The following is a 20,404-nucleotide window of genomic DNA, read 5'->3' as shown; positions in this document are numbered from 1 at the left end:
ATATATATATATATATATATATATACATATATATATATATATATATATATATATATACATATATATATATATATATATATATATACATATATATATATATATATATATACATATATATATATATATATATATACATATATACATATATATATATATATATATATACATATATATATATATATATATATACATATATATATATATATATATATACATATATATATATATATATATACATATATATATACATATATATATATATATATATATACATATATATATATATATATATATATATATATATATATAGGACGGGCTTCTTTAAGTTTCCGTCTACCAAATCCAGGCTATAGTAGAAGACACTTGCTCAAGTTTCCACGCAGTGGGACTAAACCTGGAACCATGTGGTTGGTAAGCAAGCTACTTACTTCACAGCCACTCCTGCACCTATATAAATAGATGCTAAATTGATGATGGTGATGATTTACCAACACACTATGCAATAGACAACAAAAGTAATACAAACTAAAGGTGAAAACTCTACATTGCTGTTTGACCTATTAGCAATATCACTCAAATCTTTTCTAAATCACAACGAAAAAGATAAATGTTTCTAACAAAAACAAAAACTAGGGATGGCCATGTTAGAAACCCTTTGATCATGAGTAGGATTGATCACAGCAACAACATAATTGATTAATGGAAAACAATATGAATGAAAATGATTCCTTCAGATGGGACAAAGGTTTCAAGGAGAGATGTGATATTATGGATTGGATTGATTCCAGAATGTAACTGATATTTATATTTACTTTGGTGAAGGCACATAGCCTAGTATTGAAGGTGTTGCACTCATGATCTTACAATTGTGGTTTCGGTTCTCAGACTGGGTGGCATGTTGTGTTCTTGAGCAAAACACTTCGTTTCATTCTGCTCCAGTCGACTTGACTCTTAATGAGTCCTAACAATAGCTGGGAAGTTAACCCGATGGATTGGATTCTTGTTTAGTGGGGAGCATTATAATCTGAGTCACGTATGTGTCATAGAAACCAGGATAGATCTAAGAATATTTTTCTTGAGCAGAATAAGAAGTAAAGTTCAATGAAATTTGAACTCAGAACATAAAGGGATGTAATTAAACACCACAAAGCATACTGTTTCTTTATGACTCCAATGAAAAAAATGTTGAAGAGATTAAAAAGAAACAAGCTAAAATGTTTTAAGTAGAGGCAAATGAAAACAACTTCACTTTTGACTACTGCCTGTAGTTACTTATTGTCCAAAACATTCAATAATAATACCTATCAAGATTTAGTTTGTAAAAGTCAATCACAAACAGGGCAAACATTAGACAGCCACCAATCAATACTTAATTAGTGTCCACATATTATCAATAACTTTCATGCTGGAATCTTTGCAAAGAGTTGTTTTTCTTGTCTTTTGTCAATGTTCAAATGCCATTGTTTATTTTACATATATATTTTTTATTGTTTATTTTCCTATTGTAATCCTTTTTTACATCTAAAAGTTGTTTCTATCAAAGCCTGAAATTTAAAGGAAAGAGTTAATTCATTAAAGTGACCCTGGTACTCAGTGGCGGCTTGTAAGTAAAATTAGTTGGGGTGCTGCTTCAGAAAAGTTTTAGCTGTTGTTTTAACATTGCGTAAAAGGGAAGAACCATATAAAAAGAAAATTTATACATAAACTAGATCGGTATGCATTTTAGCCACTGCTGGCTAGTGTGTTTAGTTTGTTCACTGAACACTGCCATGAATTCTTCCTTGTTTTTCAAAAATCTCCCCTAAATCACTAAATATGGGAGGAAAATCTGCCCTATTTTTCAAATCCTGGCAGCAACATTGTAACTGGAAGCAGGATAATAATCTAATTCTACACTTTATCACATTCAAGAATATAAGCATGTTTTTAAGCACAACACACACAGAGTCAAAAAGAAACACTATCTTTTACCAGCACACCAGGGTCAGCACTGTATAAACCACAGTGCTCTCTCTCCCTAGCATGCAGCTTCCTGTCTCGGTCATGTGAGCATGCACACAACAACCAAACACCTCATTGCTAGAACTGTGAAGCGCACAGTTCTATACAAGGATTTTTGTATTTTTTTCATAAACTAGGGGATGGCTACTGACATTAAGCTTAAGGATTATATAATGTACAAGTATAAAGAAAGAATTAAAGAAAAAAAGGACTCATTATATTGAATGTTATCGATAATATTGAGTGAAAATAGGGGGTGCTGCAGTTCCGCAGTACTTATACACGGGCCACCACTGCTGGTACTTGACTTATGCTTTATCTTATAGACGTCAGAAATATTGCTTTCAAATTTTGGTACAAGGCCAGCAATTGTAAGGGAGAAAGTAAGTTGATTACATTGCACTCAAGCATATAACCAGCCAGCATCTACAATTTAGAAATTGAAGACTGATGAGTCAATCACTGATGAAACTTCAATGTCCCTGTCAACATTAAAACTTTTTTGCTGGTATACATACATGTATGTGCTTGTGTGTGAGTTTAGAAATGTAATTCTTAGTGTTCATAATAGTTTATTTGTGTATAGTTATGTGGAGCTTTATGCAAGAGAATCATTCAAGCTGTGTTAAAGTGAATGAAAAGTAACCAGTATGGTTGAAGGAGACATCTCTGATCCATTGTCAGTTGATACTGGTGTGAGCACCTTTGTTTATATTGGTGACAGTTACTGAGTGTCTATTCTTTGTGATGGTGCAATACCATTTTCCTGTGGTCAAGAAGTCATTCTTGTTGAATCTTAATGAGTTTCAATCTATTTATCAGTTTTTGGGAATAACTAAAAAAATTGCTAATGTTTGTAATTCTTAAAATTTTATCATGTCTGTTCAATGACCATTGATCTTGGGTTAAGTGTAAATCTTTTCCAATAAACATGATGGACATCTTTTAGCTCTGTTGGTGTACTGGTGTGTATTACCTTTTTCACTCCATGCTAGTATAGTGATGTTTTTAACTCTACTCTCCTTCAGTTTCTAGATATTTTGTAATAGGGATGTGATGTTGATACTATCTCTAGATCTAAAGGAGCATGTGTGTTGGTTAAATCTTCTCTTAAAGGTATGCTTTGTGCATCCCTTTAAATTTTCTTGATATTGACATATGGTGTTATATTGTGCCTTAAGATAAAAATCATAATTAATTATAAGAAAATTTCTGGGTGAATCTGTTGTTGCAATTTGGCTGTTGAAATAAATGCTGGAAGGGTAGAACTTCATTGGTTATTTGTTTTGATTGTGTTGTTTAACAGTGAGGCAATGTTATCTTAGCAACAATAGCTGGTTTTAGCATTCATATATATTGTTTGTGAAATTTATATTACTAACTGGGAAATTTTATTTAGTAATGTTGGTCTTTACATTCTTATCATATACTGGGTTAAAGCATATATTTCTTCATTCTGGACTTGCTATTTTATGAGGATAGCTTCTTATAAACTATTTTTTCATTAAAACTTCAGTTTTGTAATACTGTATTGTAAGGGGATGGGAAAGACTGTTGAAAAAATACATATTAGGAAGGGCATCCAGCTGTAGAAACTCTGCCAAATCAGATTGGAACCTGGTGTAGCCATCTGGTTCACCAGTCCTCAGTCAAATCGTCCAACCCATGCTAGCATGGAAAGTGGACGTTAAACGATGATGATGATGATGATGATGTATCCATATGTATATGCCTTGTGCCTCCACACACATGTGCGCGCGCACACACACACACACACACACATACACATCATCATCATCATCATCATCATTGTCTTTTAATGTCCGTTCTCCATGCTGGCATGGCATATATGCTTTAACCCAGTATAAAATAAGAATGTTAAAACCAACATTACTAGATAAAATTTCCCAGTTAGTAATATAAATTCCACAAACAATATATATGAATGCCAAAACCAGCTATTGTTGCTCAGATAACATTGCCTCACTGTTAAACAACACAATCAAAACAGGCTTAACAAGAGTTAGTCAGCTGGAGAGCTGCTCAGGTTTCATTTATCTGTTTTAACGTGGTTTCTATGGCTAATGCCATTCCTAATGCCAACCACTTTACAGAGTGTACTGGGTGCTTTTATGTGGCACTTGCACAGATATTTTTACATGACAACAGCACAGGCACTTTTATGTGCTGCAGTGGCACAGATGCTTTTGTATGACATTAGCATGGGTACTTTTATCTGGCACCAGCACCTATTAGCCCACGAGACTAAGATCCCTTGGCTGAGTGATTTTACTTAGCTTGGTGTCTCCTCAAGCACAACAAACTGCCAGAAGTCTTAGTCCCTTACCATCTCCTCTCTGAAGCCCATATATATATATATATATATATATATATATATACATACATGCAAAAAACGAAAAATGCTCAAGATACATCCAGTAATCTACCCTTTTTACAACACACAACCCCCAAAATAAGAGGTTTACAGTATTATCCACCTGAACAACCCACTACTAAAACACGACCCAAGAATGAAACAAGCATACGAAATACACAAAATAATCAAAAGTAAATGACAATTAAAGTCTCACAAAAAATTTCTCACAAGTGTTAAATTACCATCTGCAACTCCCACACCAACAGTCAAGAAGTGTGGCTGCCCCAATTGTGAGAGTTGCATCAATCTTACAATATACAAATTTTTACCATAAAAAAATTACTTTACATGTTCTTCAAATGTCAAAGATGTAATGAAGATTACATAGGTCAAACAAAGCTTACTCTAAGAAATAGAATGACCATTCACCAACAACAAATACAAGACCTCAGTACTAGACAGATTCCACTAAGTGGGCATATAGACATATATGCAAAAAATAAGTCCCCCAAATTCCAGGTCTTCCCACTCTACCTCTGTTCAGTGAATACCACAGATGAAGCATGGATAAACAAAGAGAATACTTTCATAGAAAAGTACAAATCCAGACTTAACAAACTTTAACAAAGTACATACACAACTATTCAAACACAAAACTCATTCTGCCACTTAACATAAGGAACCTACACAGCTAACAACCTAAACTTTAGCCACTGGACTACATAGAAACAATTCCTGTCTACTCTTCCACCAGACAGATAAAATTTGGAATGCCTTGATTGTAACTAAATACCCAACCATATCAGTCTTCATTTTAGGTACTAAATATATTGCCACTTGACACTAATGCACGGACGTAGCAGGGAACATACAGAAGGTTCTAAACTTAATCATGTGTTCATTCTCTACTGACACTTGACAGAAAATATTCAGAGCATTGATTGTTTAGTACTACCACTCTACTTGTTCAGTCAACTGTGTCAGCCTTAACTTATGATGCTAAACATTGTCACTTGATACGAATACACGGACATAATGGAGACATACATTTCTAAGACCAGTCATGTGACTATAAAAATAGGGCAAGCTTCAAACACTAGTCAGAAGCAAAACAGCTGCAACATAAGCCACATCTTTCTATTTCAATTTTTTGAAAATCAGTGTAAACTGTGAAACTGGTTAAATCTTTAATAATAATAATAAAAAATACATCAACTATTCTTAGTGTATTTCCAACTTCTATATATATATATATATATATATATATATATATATATATATATTTATTTATTTATACCTGTGTGCCCTTATTAGACCACACATTGACACACTTGATGTCATCATGGTAAGATAAGGATAGGGAAAATGAAGCAAAAACCAGAAGTCTCTTTGATCCAGTGGTCCCTCAAAAGAATGGATCCCCCACCCCTGTGACCAACCAGGCTGATAAGGATAGAGAAGCTGAAGAAGCAACAACCAGAAATCCCTCTGTGCCAGTAGTCCCATAAAAGAATGGAGTCCTCACTCCATTGGACAACTAGAGGAATGCAAGTGCTACCACCAGAAAAGGAATGAAAGAACACGAGCACAAACATAAAGAAGGGGAGAAAAAGGAAAAGGACAAGATGAAATAACTAAAACTGAAACCCCAAACCGCTAAGCAAAAACAGAAATCTCAAATATGGTGGCTCGAATGGAATCCGAAACCCTAGAGGAGAGAAGAAATTTGGAGTGAAGTCAAGGACATGCCATGTTATTTCATTTCCTTCTATTTGTTTGTTCTATTGTACTTTTTCTCTTTGAAATCTCCTACTCTTTCAGTGACTTTTTGAGTATCTCAAGCTGCCAATAGTATTCTTTCTCTGCTCTGCACAACATAATTTTTCAGACCCAATATCACTGAAATAACAGTGTCTTCTGCATTTAATAATCCTCTCCCACCCTCCTTTCTTGGTAGGTAAAGTTGGTCGGTATTGTTTTTAGAATGGAATGCACTGTGAGCAGCTTTCTAGTTCTATCCAAATTCTGTAGCTTTGCTTTGTCCTTTTCCTTTTGGGATCAATAAAATAAGTACCAGTTGACCCCTGAGGTCAGTGTAATCAACTAACCCTCCTCTCCATAAATTTCAGGCCTTGTGCCTATAGGAGAAAGGATTATTATTATTTTCATTATTTCACAAATCTTTCCAACAGTAAAGGTATTTGGGGTTGTTGATTTTAAAACTAGAAGAAATTTGAAAGATTAAGAAATTGTTTACAGAGTTCATAGAAAAATTACAATAAGAGCCAAGACAGGAATAGTTGCATTAATACACTGTGTTTCTGTGCGTCTATACTGTTGTCAGATAGAAACATTATCACCTCACCAGGATCAAGATTGTTGTACAATAATTCTATCTTATGACCTGTTTGTTTATTGATAGCCACTGATAACTATGAAGAGCATATAATTTACAGGGATTTCTATTTTACCTCAGTGATCACTGGAATGTTCCTAATAATCTTTGTTTTGTCATTTTCATTTACATTTTATATATGTCATTCATATTTTTTTTGTCTAGCAGATTTTATTTCTGAAGAAACTAAATTTTAAGTTTTAATATAATTTTTGCTTCCATTTATTATTTTTGAGGTAGCCAATTTTACTTCACTACTTTGAAGAAAGGCATGAATTCATGCAATTTCATTTCCTCTTCCCTATAAGTCTTAAGCCTTGTGCCTAAGTATGAAACTTGTTTGTCTTTTAGCCTTCTGGGTTGATATAAACAAGACCAATAACATACTGAAAAGAACTAATGATGCCACTGCCCTTATCATCAATGCAAAGCCACCTTTATATGGCACTTTACTTGATAGAAATAGCGACTAAAGGCGGTGAGCTGGCAGAAACGTTACCCCTCCAGGCGAAATGCTTAGCAGTATTTCGTCTGCTGTTACGTTCTGAGTTCAAATTCCGCCGAGGTCGACTTTGCCTTTCATCCTTTCAGGGTCGATAAATTAAGTACTAGTTACGCACATTGATGACCATGTCTACCATCTAAATGGTTGATGCTAATACTACTCTATATCATCACTTGTACCTAATTTATTAATAGTGTCAGAAGTTTCTATGGCAACAGCAAGAAATATCAGTGATCTATGGGATGAGGGTTGTGGAACATTTTTTGTGGGTACTGAGAACCAAGGGGGCTAAGGGGTTAGTGATCAATGCCTGTGTTATTTTTTAAAGCTATTATCTTCTATTCAAATAAAATTAAAAAAATTAACTTATGGCCATAGTTCTAGGGCTAAAACTAGATAAAATAAAATAAATAATATTACAATAGACGACTAGTTAGCTACAACAACAATAAACTGGAATATAAAGAAAAATTTGAACTGTTATCTGTAGGTTAAATATGAAGCACTTAGATTACGTGCCTGAGTTTAGCCAAAACCACACACACTAAGGGTTGGGTCGATAAGTTAGGTCAGGTAATGATGCATCAGATATTCACTTATAGTAGGTAGTCACCTGCATAAAACTAATACAGGGAACCAAATTACTCTGGCTTGATATTATGTGTATCATCATCATCATTATTGTCATCATAATTTAATGTCCACCTTCCATACTGGCATGGGTTGGACGATTTGTCAGGAGCTTGCACCTGCCTTCTGTGTCTGGTTGGCAGAGTTTTAACAGCTGGATGCCCTTCCTAACACCAACCACCCAGCAGAGTGTAGTGAGTGATTTTTATGTGGCGCAAGTACGGGTGAAGTCAGTTTTGGCATGATTTTTACAGCTGGATGCCCTTATAAATGCCAACCACTTTATAGTGTGCACTGAATGCTTTTTATGTGGCATCAACACAGGCAGGGTCACCAAGTAACTGGCAAGACAAAGATCCTTTGAGAGTGGGAGGGCATTGGAGGAGGGGATCTCTTGTCAGATGATGAAAAGTTATAGTGAGACAGAGAGACAGACACAGGTGTCTTGGTGTAGAGGAGGTACATGGTTACCCAGCCAGAGAGAGAGAGAGAGAGGGATCAACAATGAGGTCAGAAACAGGTGTACTGCTGTAAAGGAGATACGTAGTTACCCAGCCAGAGGGGAGAGCAGGAGAAGGAGAGAAAGAGAGTGGGAGACAGCAAGAGTGCAAGAGAGATATGGTGGCAGAGTGCCAGGTATACTCACAAGGGATGGGGATCAGAATATAAACAGGATGGTTGAGAAAAGAAGAGAGAGATAGGTGGTAGCAAGTGCCAGGGCATACCCTTGAAATATGGAGTTATGTAAGAATAAATGCATTACTTAGATACATAATAGTAACCACTGAAGATTTAAACTCTCCTGTGATCTGACAACACACCAGTTGACCAGCCTATTTCCATGCTCTCAGTCAGAGAGGGGGGGATATTAAATACCAATAACTATACATTGGATACCACTAACTAATCACATTGTTTTCCAAGCAGGGGGGGGGGGCAGCAAATCCATAGTAAGTAGGCTTGGCATGGTGATAAAATAATAATAAAGATGATGATAATAATAATAATATTTTTTAAAGTTCTGAAAGTAAATTAGCTAAGATATTAAGATATATAACTTTGGGGTACCAACGTTAAAGAAAACTAGAAAATGTGAAAGTGAATAAATAAATGAAAATAAAACCTATCTAAAGTCTGGGAGGTGTGAAATGTAGCAAGGGGTCATTGAAAAGGTGTTAGTAAAATCAAAAGGCAATAGCTGAAAATGTCTGAGAAACACTGTATTAAAGAATAGGGTCCAAAGAAACCAGTGGTAGTCTGCATTAGCAATTTCTGAATGTACACCTACTGTTTAAAAGTAATAATTTGGTTTGTAAAATAGTTTACTCTTTTACTTGTTTCAGTCATTTGACTGCGGCCATGCTGGAGCACCGCCTTTAGTCAAGCAAATCGACCCCAAGACTTATTCTTTGTAAGCCTAGTACTTATTCTATCGGTCTCTTTTGCCGAACTTCTAAGTTACGGGGACGTAAACACACCAGCATCGGTTGTCAAGCGATGTTGGGGGGGACAAACACAGACACACAAACACACAAACACATATATATATATATATATATATATATACATATACATATATACGACGAGCTTCTTTCAGTTTCCGTCTACCAAATTCACTCACAAGGCTTTGGTCGGCCCGATTTTAGTGGTTTCTTGGCAAAGAACTCCTTAAGGTGGAGTTTCTCCAAAGAATTAAAATTTTTATCATTGAGGTTATTTTGCAAGGACCTGAAGAAATGAAAATCCGAAGGAGCAATGTTTGGTGGATATGGTGGGTGGAGTAATACATTCTATCCAAGCTGCAACAATTTTTGATGTGTCACCAAAGAAACGTGAGGTCTGGCATTATCCTGATGGAAAAAAAACACCTTTCCTGGGCGTTTTTCTTGAATTGCTGCCTTTAAATCATTCAATTGAAAGCAATACTTCTCAGAATGGTTACTTGGCAAAAGTTCATTGTACAGGATTCGTTTCCAATCCCATCAGATGCAGAGCATGGCTTTCTTAGGATGAAGACCTGCTTTTAAAGTGGCTAAAGGTGGCTCATGTCGCTTACCCCAGGATCTTTTTCACTGAACATTGTTGTAAATGATCCATTTCTCATCACCCATCACTATTTGCTCCAAAAAGGGATGCAATTTCATTGTGTTTATACAGCAAATCACAGATAGAAATGTGATACAAAAGATTCTTTTCACTCAAATCATGTGGTACCCAAACATTTCCGTGATTTGAGTACCCAAGCTTCACTAAGTGCACATGGAAGGTGGATTTTGATAAATTTAGTGTTTCTGCCAATTCCCACACTGTGTAATGTGAGTTATTCTCAATCAATGCCCTGATTTGGTCATCATCTGAAGTGGGTGGCGGGGTCTGCCTGAGTGATCTTCATCAATAAGGCTACAGTTACCAACTCTAAACTTAGCAAACCATTTCTGTACAGTTCTGTCAGCCAAAGCACCTTCACCGTACATAGCGCATATCTTTTTTGTTGCTAGCAAAGTAGTTTTGCCTCTATGGTAATAATAATGCATCAAGTGTCTAAAATGCCCCTAATAATCGTCTATTTTCATAGAGATGCAGAATTGACACGAATTAAGTAATTTTAAACTGTCTTTCTCAAGAGATAGTTTGAAGTGTACACTAACTGGAAATGTAAGCATATCATATGTATCGATAAATTTGACATGTTCTAACATGTTGGAATATGAGTGACTAAAAACTGGCATGAACTTTCCGGACAATCCAGTATATATTTGTGTGTGTGTGTGTGTGTGTGAGGTGGTATCAAAAAGTTCCTGGACTACTTCTGTAGTGCATCAACAGATGGCAGCACATGGTTGCATGTTGTGAGAGCTAGCAGTGATCTTCATGAGGCAGTGTGTCAAGTGACATCAAAATGTTTACTTTGCAAGTTGTGAAATTTGTGTTTTTGTGATCATGTGTTTGCTGTAGTCTGTGATTTTGTCATGGCCAGGAACAAAGAGTCAACGTGGAATTTTTTGTTAAACTTGGGAAGTCTGCTACAGAGACATTGAGCATGCTTCAAGCAAGCTTATGGTGATGAGGCAATGGGTTGTATACAATATTTCAAGTGGCACAGGTGCCTCAAAAGCAGATTGGCCCATGTGCCAGTGACATGTTAAAAAACACCCACTACACTCTTGGAGTGGTTGGTGTTAGGAAGGGCATCCAGCTGTAGAAACCTTGTCAGAACAGATTGGAGCCTGGTGCAGCCTCCTGGCTTGCTAGTCCTCAGTGAAACCGTCCAACCCATGCTAGCATGGAAAGTGGACGTTTAATGATGATAATGATGATAGTCTTCTGTTTCTACTTTTCAAGTGTTACAAAACCACTTTTGGCTTTACTTACAGGATTTATCAGACTGGTACTGTTTTGGAAATAGTTTGTTGTTAATGTTGTCTATCACAGCCTCATCTGGCCCTTGCAATTTGGGTTTATCCTTAACTCCAGCTGCTGTGATCAACTTATCGAGTTTCCAGAAGACATCACTCAGGTCACTGATGGTGGCTCATGAATGTTGTTTACCTTGACTTTGCTAAAGCTTTTAGTTCTGTGTCACACAAAAGACTTATGATAAAACTCTCTGCATTGAGTGTGAAAGATCTTTTTAACTGGTTGGAGTCCTTCATTTTCAGTCAAAAAGAGGTAGTCATGGTTCTAGGACAGCATTCTTCACCCTCTGATATATCATCTGGTGTACCACAAGGATCTGTTCTTGGTTCCCTTTTGTTTGTTGCATACATTAATGACATAGATGCCAACTTAAAGAATGCCACAGTGCTGAAATATGCAGATGATATCAAGTTGTACCTTGAGATAAAAAAGGCAGATCCTGAACATTATAGATCTTTCCTCCAATTGGACCTAGACACAATGCAACAATAGATCACAGACTGGCAACTCAAGCTGGCTGTGGACAAGTGTACCATCATGCATTTTGGAAGGAAAAACTCAGTGTCTGCATACTCTCTCCACAACACTAATATCAAGAAGTTTTCTTTTGAACCTGATCTGGGCATTACTGTTAGCAGCGATTTGTGCTGGACAAAGCACATCTCTAAAATTGTCAAGGAGGCTAAGGGTGTCTTGGTGTCATTCAGCAAGACCTTTGGCAGCTACTCTCCAGCTATCTATTTAAGGCTGTGTATGGCTATGGTGTGGCCACACTTGGAATTTGCATCACCAGTCTGGAACCCCTATCTTGCCCAGGACATTGACTTCCTGGAAACTATTCAGAGACATGCAACCAAGCAAATACTCTCCATCAGGCATCTACCATACTCTGAATGCCTTGCCTCCTTGGGCATAGATACATTGAAGCTCTGACATCTGGCAACTGACTTGGTAAACACCCTCAAAATTATTAACTGTTGTGCCAACAACCACCTTGAACACCTCTTTGAGCTCCATGTATTTAACACGTGTGCATGCCTACAAAGCCAGAAAACAGCACAGCTCCCATGACTTTCGGAAACATTTTTTCACACTCAGAATTGCTGAAGCATGGAACAGACTACCTACATCAGTTGTTAGTTGCCGAGACATTGCATCCTTTAAAACCTCCATGCTTCCTGAAGTTTACCAACACTACACCTGATATTTCCCCTTCCATATGCATGCACACATGTATATCATGACTCATACACTGTTCACTTTCCTGACTTTTGTACATAATTCTATGTACTGTACATGCACCTTTGATGAGTTGTAGTGCACCTGAGCACTATACAAGGTGTCCACAAAGTCTGGGTATATGAGGATTAACACATATTTTAAGAAATTATTATTTCTTATATTTAATTGTTTATGTTATGATTTTATTTAATCCATGTACCCAGACCTTGTGCACACCCTGTACACAATAATTTCATTATTATTATTACAAGTGAAATTAGTTCCATATTATCAACAACAAATTTTGTACTGATTTTAAATCCCATTCTAATATTCCTTGTTTTCTTTTCGGTGTCCTTTTGTTCGTTTAATTTGAAATTTATTACAACTGAATGTCTTTAATTAATCAGAAATAATGTTTATACATCATACTATTAGATTAAGCTTGGCAACAAATCCAAATTTGATTCTTACCTCTATATATGTTTATTAATACATTGAGTAAAGCCATCAACATTGGAACTTAGTATTTTACCAATTTTAAGACTGTAAGTCTTGTCACTGGCATACTTGTTAGTGCACCAGACAAAATGCTTTGTAGCATTTCTTCCAGTTTTACATTCTGAGTTCAAATTGTGCCAAAATTGACTTTGCCTTTCATCCTTTTGAGGTCATATATATTCAACTAGCTCCGACCCAATGCAGAATGGCTTTGTATCTATCGTAGAATGAATTATTGTTTAGTAGTCCACAATATGATAACAAATACCAGGCTAAGAATAGTCTGACAGTCCTTTAGAATTGGAAATTTCAGTCTGTTTGTACAATTTGATATAGTACTTTTTACATTTCTGATCGCTGTTACACCTGTCTTATGCACATACTATCTGAATGTTTATTTTTTTCCCTACAACAATTTTACTTACTTGTTTTTCAACTTTATTCATTTTTCTGCATACACAGCCAATTTCCCAAAGCACAACTTTTGTTTTGCTTTTTTTTTCTTTGTTTTTTTGTACATTTCAGAGACTATTAGTATCAGGCTGCTATATTTATTTAATTGTACAACAAAGTAACACAGAATTTATTAAAAGTAGCAGATTTGTTAGAAAGTAGCCCATATTGAAAATTTGACTAGTAAATGTGTGTGTCTAAGTGTGTGTATATCATCATCATCATTTGGCACTCATGCTGGTGGCATGTGAACAAAACATTGAACTGACTCCTGTGCAGGTGGCACGTAAAAAAACACCATTTGAGCGTGGCCATTGCCAGTACCGCCGGACTGGCCCTCATGCTGGTGGCACGTAAAAAACACCCACTACACTCTCGGAGTGGTTGGCATTAGGAAGGGCATCCAGCTGTCGAAACTCTGCCAGATCAGATTTGAGTCTGGTGTAGCCATCTGGTTCGCCAGTCTTCAGTCAAATCGTCCAACCCATGCTAGCATGGAAAGCAGACGTTAAATGATGATGATGATGATGTTCATGCTGGTACAGGTTGAACAGTTTGACCTGTGCTGCACTAGGCTCCAGTCTGGTTTAGCATGGTTTCTATTGGCTGGATACTCTTCCTAATGCCAACCACTTTACAGAATGTTGTAATCCTCTGTTGGACTGTTATAACACCCACTCCAGTAAAGCAGTATAGTTAGACAAGTAAGATACGACTATCTGTCTGACTGGCTGCCTTTGTACTCTACCTCTCTACTGTGTTGGCTTCCTATGTTACACTATTTGTAACAACTACCACATACCACTCATCATGTGTCTATGTGATGGGGTTCTCCATTATTACTACCATCCCTATAACAGTGTGCTGGGTGCTCTTCCGTGGCACTGCACAAACACTTTTGATCATTGCTTTTAGGCCAGTTTTGATTCACTAGGGTTCTTTGAAAAATTGTAATTTTAAACACTGGTTATTTTAGCAAATAGCCCACCTTGATAAAAAAAATACTAATATGTAATCCTGAAAAGTAGTATAATCTGCTACTTGTCCAACCTATAAATCCATTTAGTTTCTCATGGTGTATTTTTTAAAATATTTTATTACTAGGGTTCCCTGTATCATTCATATTTGTTTAAATGAGTAATTTTATTTTAAAAAGTTAAATCCGGTGTCCTAGGTCTTGTGATCTTACAAGTATAGGTTCAAATTCCTAATACAGATATTTTTCCTTATTTTTCAGTACAGTATCCCTACCACATCTGGTTTTTAGATCACACTTAATTTTTTTTCTCTGGTCATGTAAAATGTCTATTTTTGCAGCCATATATGCGGCCAGTCATTGCTTTGTGAGTGTATTTAGTTGACAGAAACTGTGCAGAAGCATGTGATTTTTATATGTGTCTGCTTGTCTGTCTGTCTTTCTTTGTCTCCCTCCTCCCCTCTTTCTCTCCATTTGTTTCTCACCTGTTAGCAATCGGTGTCAAAATGTTTGTCTCTGAAACTAATAGTATAAGATTCAGACTTAAAATAAGTACTGGGGTGCCCCAGCATGGACGCAGTCCAATAACTGAAACCAGTAAAAGAATAAAAGAACCTTTTGTTTTGCCAGAGCTGTACAAGAATAATCGATGCATTTTCATGCTACCTAGCATGGTAACCTGTAAGTTGGAGAAGTCTATAACAAGGTCAAAACAAGGCCAATTTAATGTTTAGGCCTTAACTTTTGGGCTATGCTCCTGCACAGTATGACTTTGTCCTTCTATCCTGAGATAAGAAATCTCCTTAATTCACATAATCTACTCACCTAACTATAATCTTCCACATTTTATTCAAAATGACCCGGATGTTGTCAAAAGAAATTTACTTTATCATTATTAAAGCAATTTATGCATACCTCTTATGTACTCAAACTAGTTTAAGACTATTTTATGTCATTTATGGTGTTAATTGAATTTGTATTGTATCTGCCCCAAATATTTTACATTTCACTCTTATGTAAGAAAGAATTATTGGGATGGGGAATTTAGTGTAGATGTCTTATAATTTTTCAGTTGCCTTTACTGCATTGTATACAGATTCTTTTAAGTTTTAAATTTGTATTTCATGTTACCATAAACGAAACATAATTAATTTTGTAACTACCTGAAGAGCAGGTAAGTTAGTTGACTCAACAGGGCACAAAACTAAGTGGCACCTCACTCTATTGAATTGTGATCTAAATTAACATCAGTTCAAGTTTTCATCAAACTGAGGTTGACAGTATGAATAACAGAGTTCAGTGCTTCAAACACACTTGCTATACAAATTCTTCAGCACAACACAATATTTTTCACCTCCTTGCTCATGTTTTACTTATATGCAACTTCTTAAAAAGAGAGAAAAAAGTAAACAGTTCTTTCTTTGAAGTCTGTTATGAGTATCTAATTGTTCAACCAACAGAACCACCTACTCATTGCATTCCCTTATGAGCGGGGGAATATTCCACAGACATGTGTACCCTCAATGTAATTCTCAGGCAAAATTAGTGTGATACAAGGTGTAACATGGTTAAGCCTTTAACCCTTTTGTTACTGTATTTATTTTGAGATGCTCTGTGTTTCTTTCAATTACGTTAAATATGACAAAAGAATTTAGTAAAATAACTCAGTTATCATTAAGCTAGTGTTAGGAACATAAATTGTGACTAAGGTTTGGTGGAAGATTTTAATTCAAAACTTATGAAAACAAGACATTTGTACTACAGAGCCAGAGCCGGTTTCAGCCAGGTTAGTAACGAAAGGGTTAAATAACTAGTAGTTCATCTGATAGGCTTCCATACAGTTTCTGTCTATTCACTTTCACTTACAAGGCTTGAATTAAATTGAGGTTGTGGGAAAATAAGCCTTCCTTGCATACTAGGAAGTAGATCAACCCCAGGACCTCTTGGTTGTAAAGTGAACTTCTTAACTGCTAACCCAAGCTCCTTTCACCCATAAGTACAATACATCAAACTGAAGATTATATTGTGTGTAATGACTCTTAATTAAGCTAATAACCACTTTAAGATAACATGAGTCATTTATCATTTTATTTCACCAACTGATTAAAAAAAAAAAATTAGCTATTAAATCAGAATATGCAGAGAAAAAGCAATGTAATCATCATCATCATCATCATCATTGTTTAACATCCGTTTTTCATGCTGGCATGGGTTGGATGGTTTGACTGGGGACTGGCAAGCCAGTAGGCCATACCAGGCTCCAATCTGATCTGGCAATGTTTCTCCAGCTGGATGCCCTTCCTAATGCCAACCACTCTGAGAGTGTAGTGGGTGCTTTTTACGTGCCAGTCAGGTGGCACTGGCATCGGCTACGTTCAGATAGTGCTTTTTACATGCCACTGGCACAGGAGCCAGTCAGGGTAGAGGGGCTGGCTTCAACCACATTTGGATGGTGCTTTTTATGTGCCACCAGCATGGGGAGCCAGTCAAGCAGCTCTGGCAGTGACCCACGCATGAATGGTGCTTATTGCATGTCACCAGCTCTGGTATCAGCCACAACTACAATTCCATTTGATTTGATTTTGATTTACTTGACTCAGTAGGTCTCCTCAAGCACGGCATGTTGCCTGACGATCCAAAGGTACTTTCTAAATGGGCTGGTTATGTGACACCGGTGTAGGCTATGGCTATGATCTCACTTTTCTTGCCAGGCCTTCTCAATCACAGCATATTTCCAGAGGTCTCGGTCTTTCATCATTGCTTCTGTGAGGCCCAACATTTGAAGGTCATGCTTCACCACCTCATCCCATGTCTTCCTGGGTCTCCCTCTTCCACAGGTTCCTTCCACTGTTAGCTCTCCTCATCCATATATAGCACATGACCATAGCAGTGCAGTCGTCTCTTGCACACCACATCTGATGCTTCTTACATTCAAAATTTCTCTCAGGGTGCTTACACTCTGTTGTGTGTGCAGACTGACATTACACATCCAGCAGATCATACTAGCTTCAATTCTTTTGAGTTTACACACGTCTTCAGCAGGCACGGCCCATGTTTCACTGCCGTGTAGCATGGCAGTTCACACACATGCATCGTACAATCTACCTTTCACTCTGAGCAAGAGGCCCTTTGTCACCAGTAGAGGTAGGAGCTTTCTGAACTTTGCCCAGACTATTCTTATTCTAGTGGCAACACTCTCTGAGCATCCAACCCCACTATAGACTTGGTCACCTAGGTTGCGGAAACTATCAACTACTTCTAGTTTCTTCCCCTGGCATGTGATGGAATCAGTTTTCTGAGCATCTGTGGTGTTTATTGCCCCTGTGCCTCTGCCACACACAAAAGCTTTCTTCCCAGTTAACCTTCCTCTGATGTTGCTGCACCTCTTATGCGTCCATAGCTTACACTGGGTACATGGAATTTCTACTTACACCTTTTCTACAGATCGAGCAGGGCCATCTACCTGAAGGGGTTTGTGATGTGTTCGCCTTCCTACTTACTAGGACTTTGGTTTTTGTAACATTGACTCTAAGGCTCTTCGATTCTAAACCTTGCTTCCACACCTGAAATTTCTTCTCTAGTTCTGGTATGAGAGCAAGGTCATCAGCAAAGAGGATCTCCCAGAGGCAGCCTGTCTTGAATTCCTCTGTTATTGTCTGGAGGACTATGATGAATAAGAGTTGGCTGAGGGCTGATCCTTGATGAATCCCTACTTCTATCCAGAATTCTTTGCTATATTCATTGCCGACCCTTATCTTACTAACGGCATCCCTGTACAGCTCTTATTAACCAATCGTCAATCCCCAGTTTCCACATCACCCACAAGACAAGAGATTGGGGGACCCTGTCAAAAGCTAGGCTTTCTCCAACTCAACAAAAGCCAAGTATAGGGGTTTATCTTTGGCTAGGTATTTCTCCTGCAGTTTCTGTACTAAGAATATAGCATCAGTGGTGCTTCTACCTGGTACGAACCCAAACTGCATCTCATCTAAGCGGACTCTCTCCCTAATTAGTTGGGCTTTGTGTAAGCAAAATTCAGTTAATTTAAAAAAGAAATGTTAATTTTAATGTTAATGTAAATTTTGTTTTAAAAGTTACTGTTCTCTTATCATTATTTAATTTATGCTTTGATATGTTCTTTAAGGCTTATGTTTCTTGCATTGAATATTTCAGGGTTTTCAGCATTACTGAGGTAGTTCCATTGTCCAAGTGACAATCTCAGAATAAGAGTATGGCTGATAGGCAACCAAAGCTGTTTGTGCTGAGCGTTGCATTTTTTGCTGCCTTCTTTATTCAGGTAAGTGCTTTGTGTTTCCTTTCTCTTTCAAGATTGATTTAGGTAGATATGGAAATGAAATGTATGTAGGAAACCATGTATGTAGAAACCAGCTCTTTCTCTATTGGCAAGAAATCTTGAAATAAAACTGAACAATAACATACATACATACACACACATATATACACATACACACACATATATACACATACACACATGCACATACATGTGTGTATATGTGTATAAATGTCATCCAACAGATTTATCACCAAAATTTCATGCCCTCTTTCTTTCAATTTCAATTTTTAGGGATTTAACCAACAATTTAGGCATAATGAAAGGGAGATTTATTGAGATTGTGGAAATGAGTAGGTGTGTGTTGTATGCAACAGTTAAAGAGGAATGGATCCTCAACCAAACTCCTCACAAGAAAAAAACAGCAATACAAATTCTTTTGGGCAAGCAAAAGTGGCAGCAGGTGTTGGGAAGGCATACTACTTGCTGAGAAATGAGTAAACTAATTGAGCTGAGAAATGGATAATGTTAAGGTGTATAGTTAAGATAATTAAGATGCGACAACTCAACAACAACATTTATCTTTGTATATATACAAGAAACAGGATTAATTTGAAGAACAAAAGAACCACTTCTATGAAATCCTTGTTTAAATTACCACAGTGACAATTGACTTTGATACTGTTATTGTGGCTAGCAACTTCAACAGACATGTTGGTCAGCATTGTGAATGAATTCGATGGAAACCGAAAAAGAGTGTGTGTGTGTGTGTGTGTGTGTGTTTATGTACTCTTTTACTAGTTTCAGTCATTTGACTGTGGCCATGCTGGAGCACCGCCTTTAGTCGAGCAAATCGACCCCAGGACTTATTCTTTGTAAGCCTAGTACTTATTCTATTGGTCCCTTTTGCCGAACCACTAAGTTACGGGGACGTAAACACAACAGCATCGGTTGTCAAGTGATGTTGGGAGGGGGGACAAACACAGACACACAAACATATACACACACATACATATATACATATATATGACGGACTTCTTTCAGTTTCCATCTACCAAATCCACTCACAAGGCTTTGGTCGGCCCAAGGCTATAGTAGAAAACACTTGCCCAAGGTGCCACGCAGTGGGAATGAACCCGGAACCATGTGGTTGGTAAGCAAGCTACTTACTACACAGCCACTCCTGCGCCTATGTGTATATAATGTTTATGTGTATGTGTGTATGTATGCACTCATGAGTGTGTATATGTATCTTGTTGTGTTGACATCATGCACTTATTGACAACAAATGTGTCATACAAATGGTATCATTTCTTTACCATATTCTGTGAAAAAAGGTGTCTGTAGTAGGGGAAAATATTACCTTATCTGGAAACCGGTGAGACAACTATAAAAAAAGTTCTTAGCTAAGAGGAAGCCACTACATCTTGCATGTGTTCACTTGGAGACAGACTTTGACTGGGGTCTATGTGTAATTTGGTGGCCACTGAGGAAATGGAGGTGGGTAGATTAATGGCTTTGTAGGGATGCATAAGCCATATAAAAAGATGCTTGGTAGTGAAATATGACCATTATATATGGAAGATATGTAGAGGTTGAACATGCTTTATGAGATACACAACATTAGCTTATGTGAA

General features: G+C 37.0%; 1 protein-coding gene across 12 annotated transcripts in view; it reads left to right on the top strand.

Moving 5' to 3' along the window:
* Nucleotides 1-20,404, top strand: part of LOC106877276 (tyrosine-protein phosphatase 10D) — a 135,582-nt gene that overhangs the window by 3,435 nt on the left and 111,743 nt on the right. For all 12 annotated transcript variants that reach the window (XR_016240753.1, XR_016240752.1, XR_016240754.1 and 9 more), the window contains exon 2: nt 18,650-18,773. Coding sequence is in view for 8 of the 12 variants with exons in the window: in XM_089347751.1 (XP_089203877.1) it covers nt 18,708-18,773 (66 nt within the window). In the remaining 4 variants the exon portion in view is untranslated. The remainder of the gene's footprint in view (nt 1-18,649; nt 18,774-20,404) is intronic.

Source organism: Octopus bimaculoides, chromosome 2 (genome assembly GCF_046866305.1).
Source record: "Octopus bimaculoides isolate indiv1 chromosome 2, ASM4686630v1, whole genome shotgun sequence".
Classification (NCBI taxonomy): domain Eukaryota; kingdom Metazoa; phylum Mollusca; class Cephalopoda; order Octopoda; family Octopodidae; genus Octopus; species Octopus bimaculoides.
This window is presented reverse-complemented; position numbering and strand designations above follow the sequence as displayed.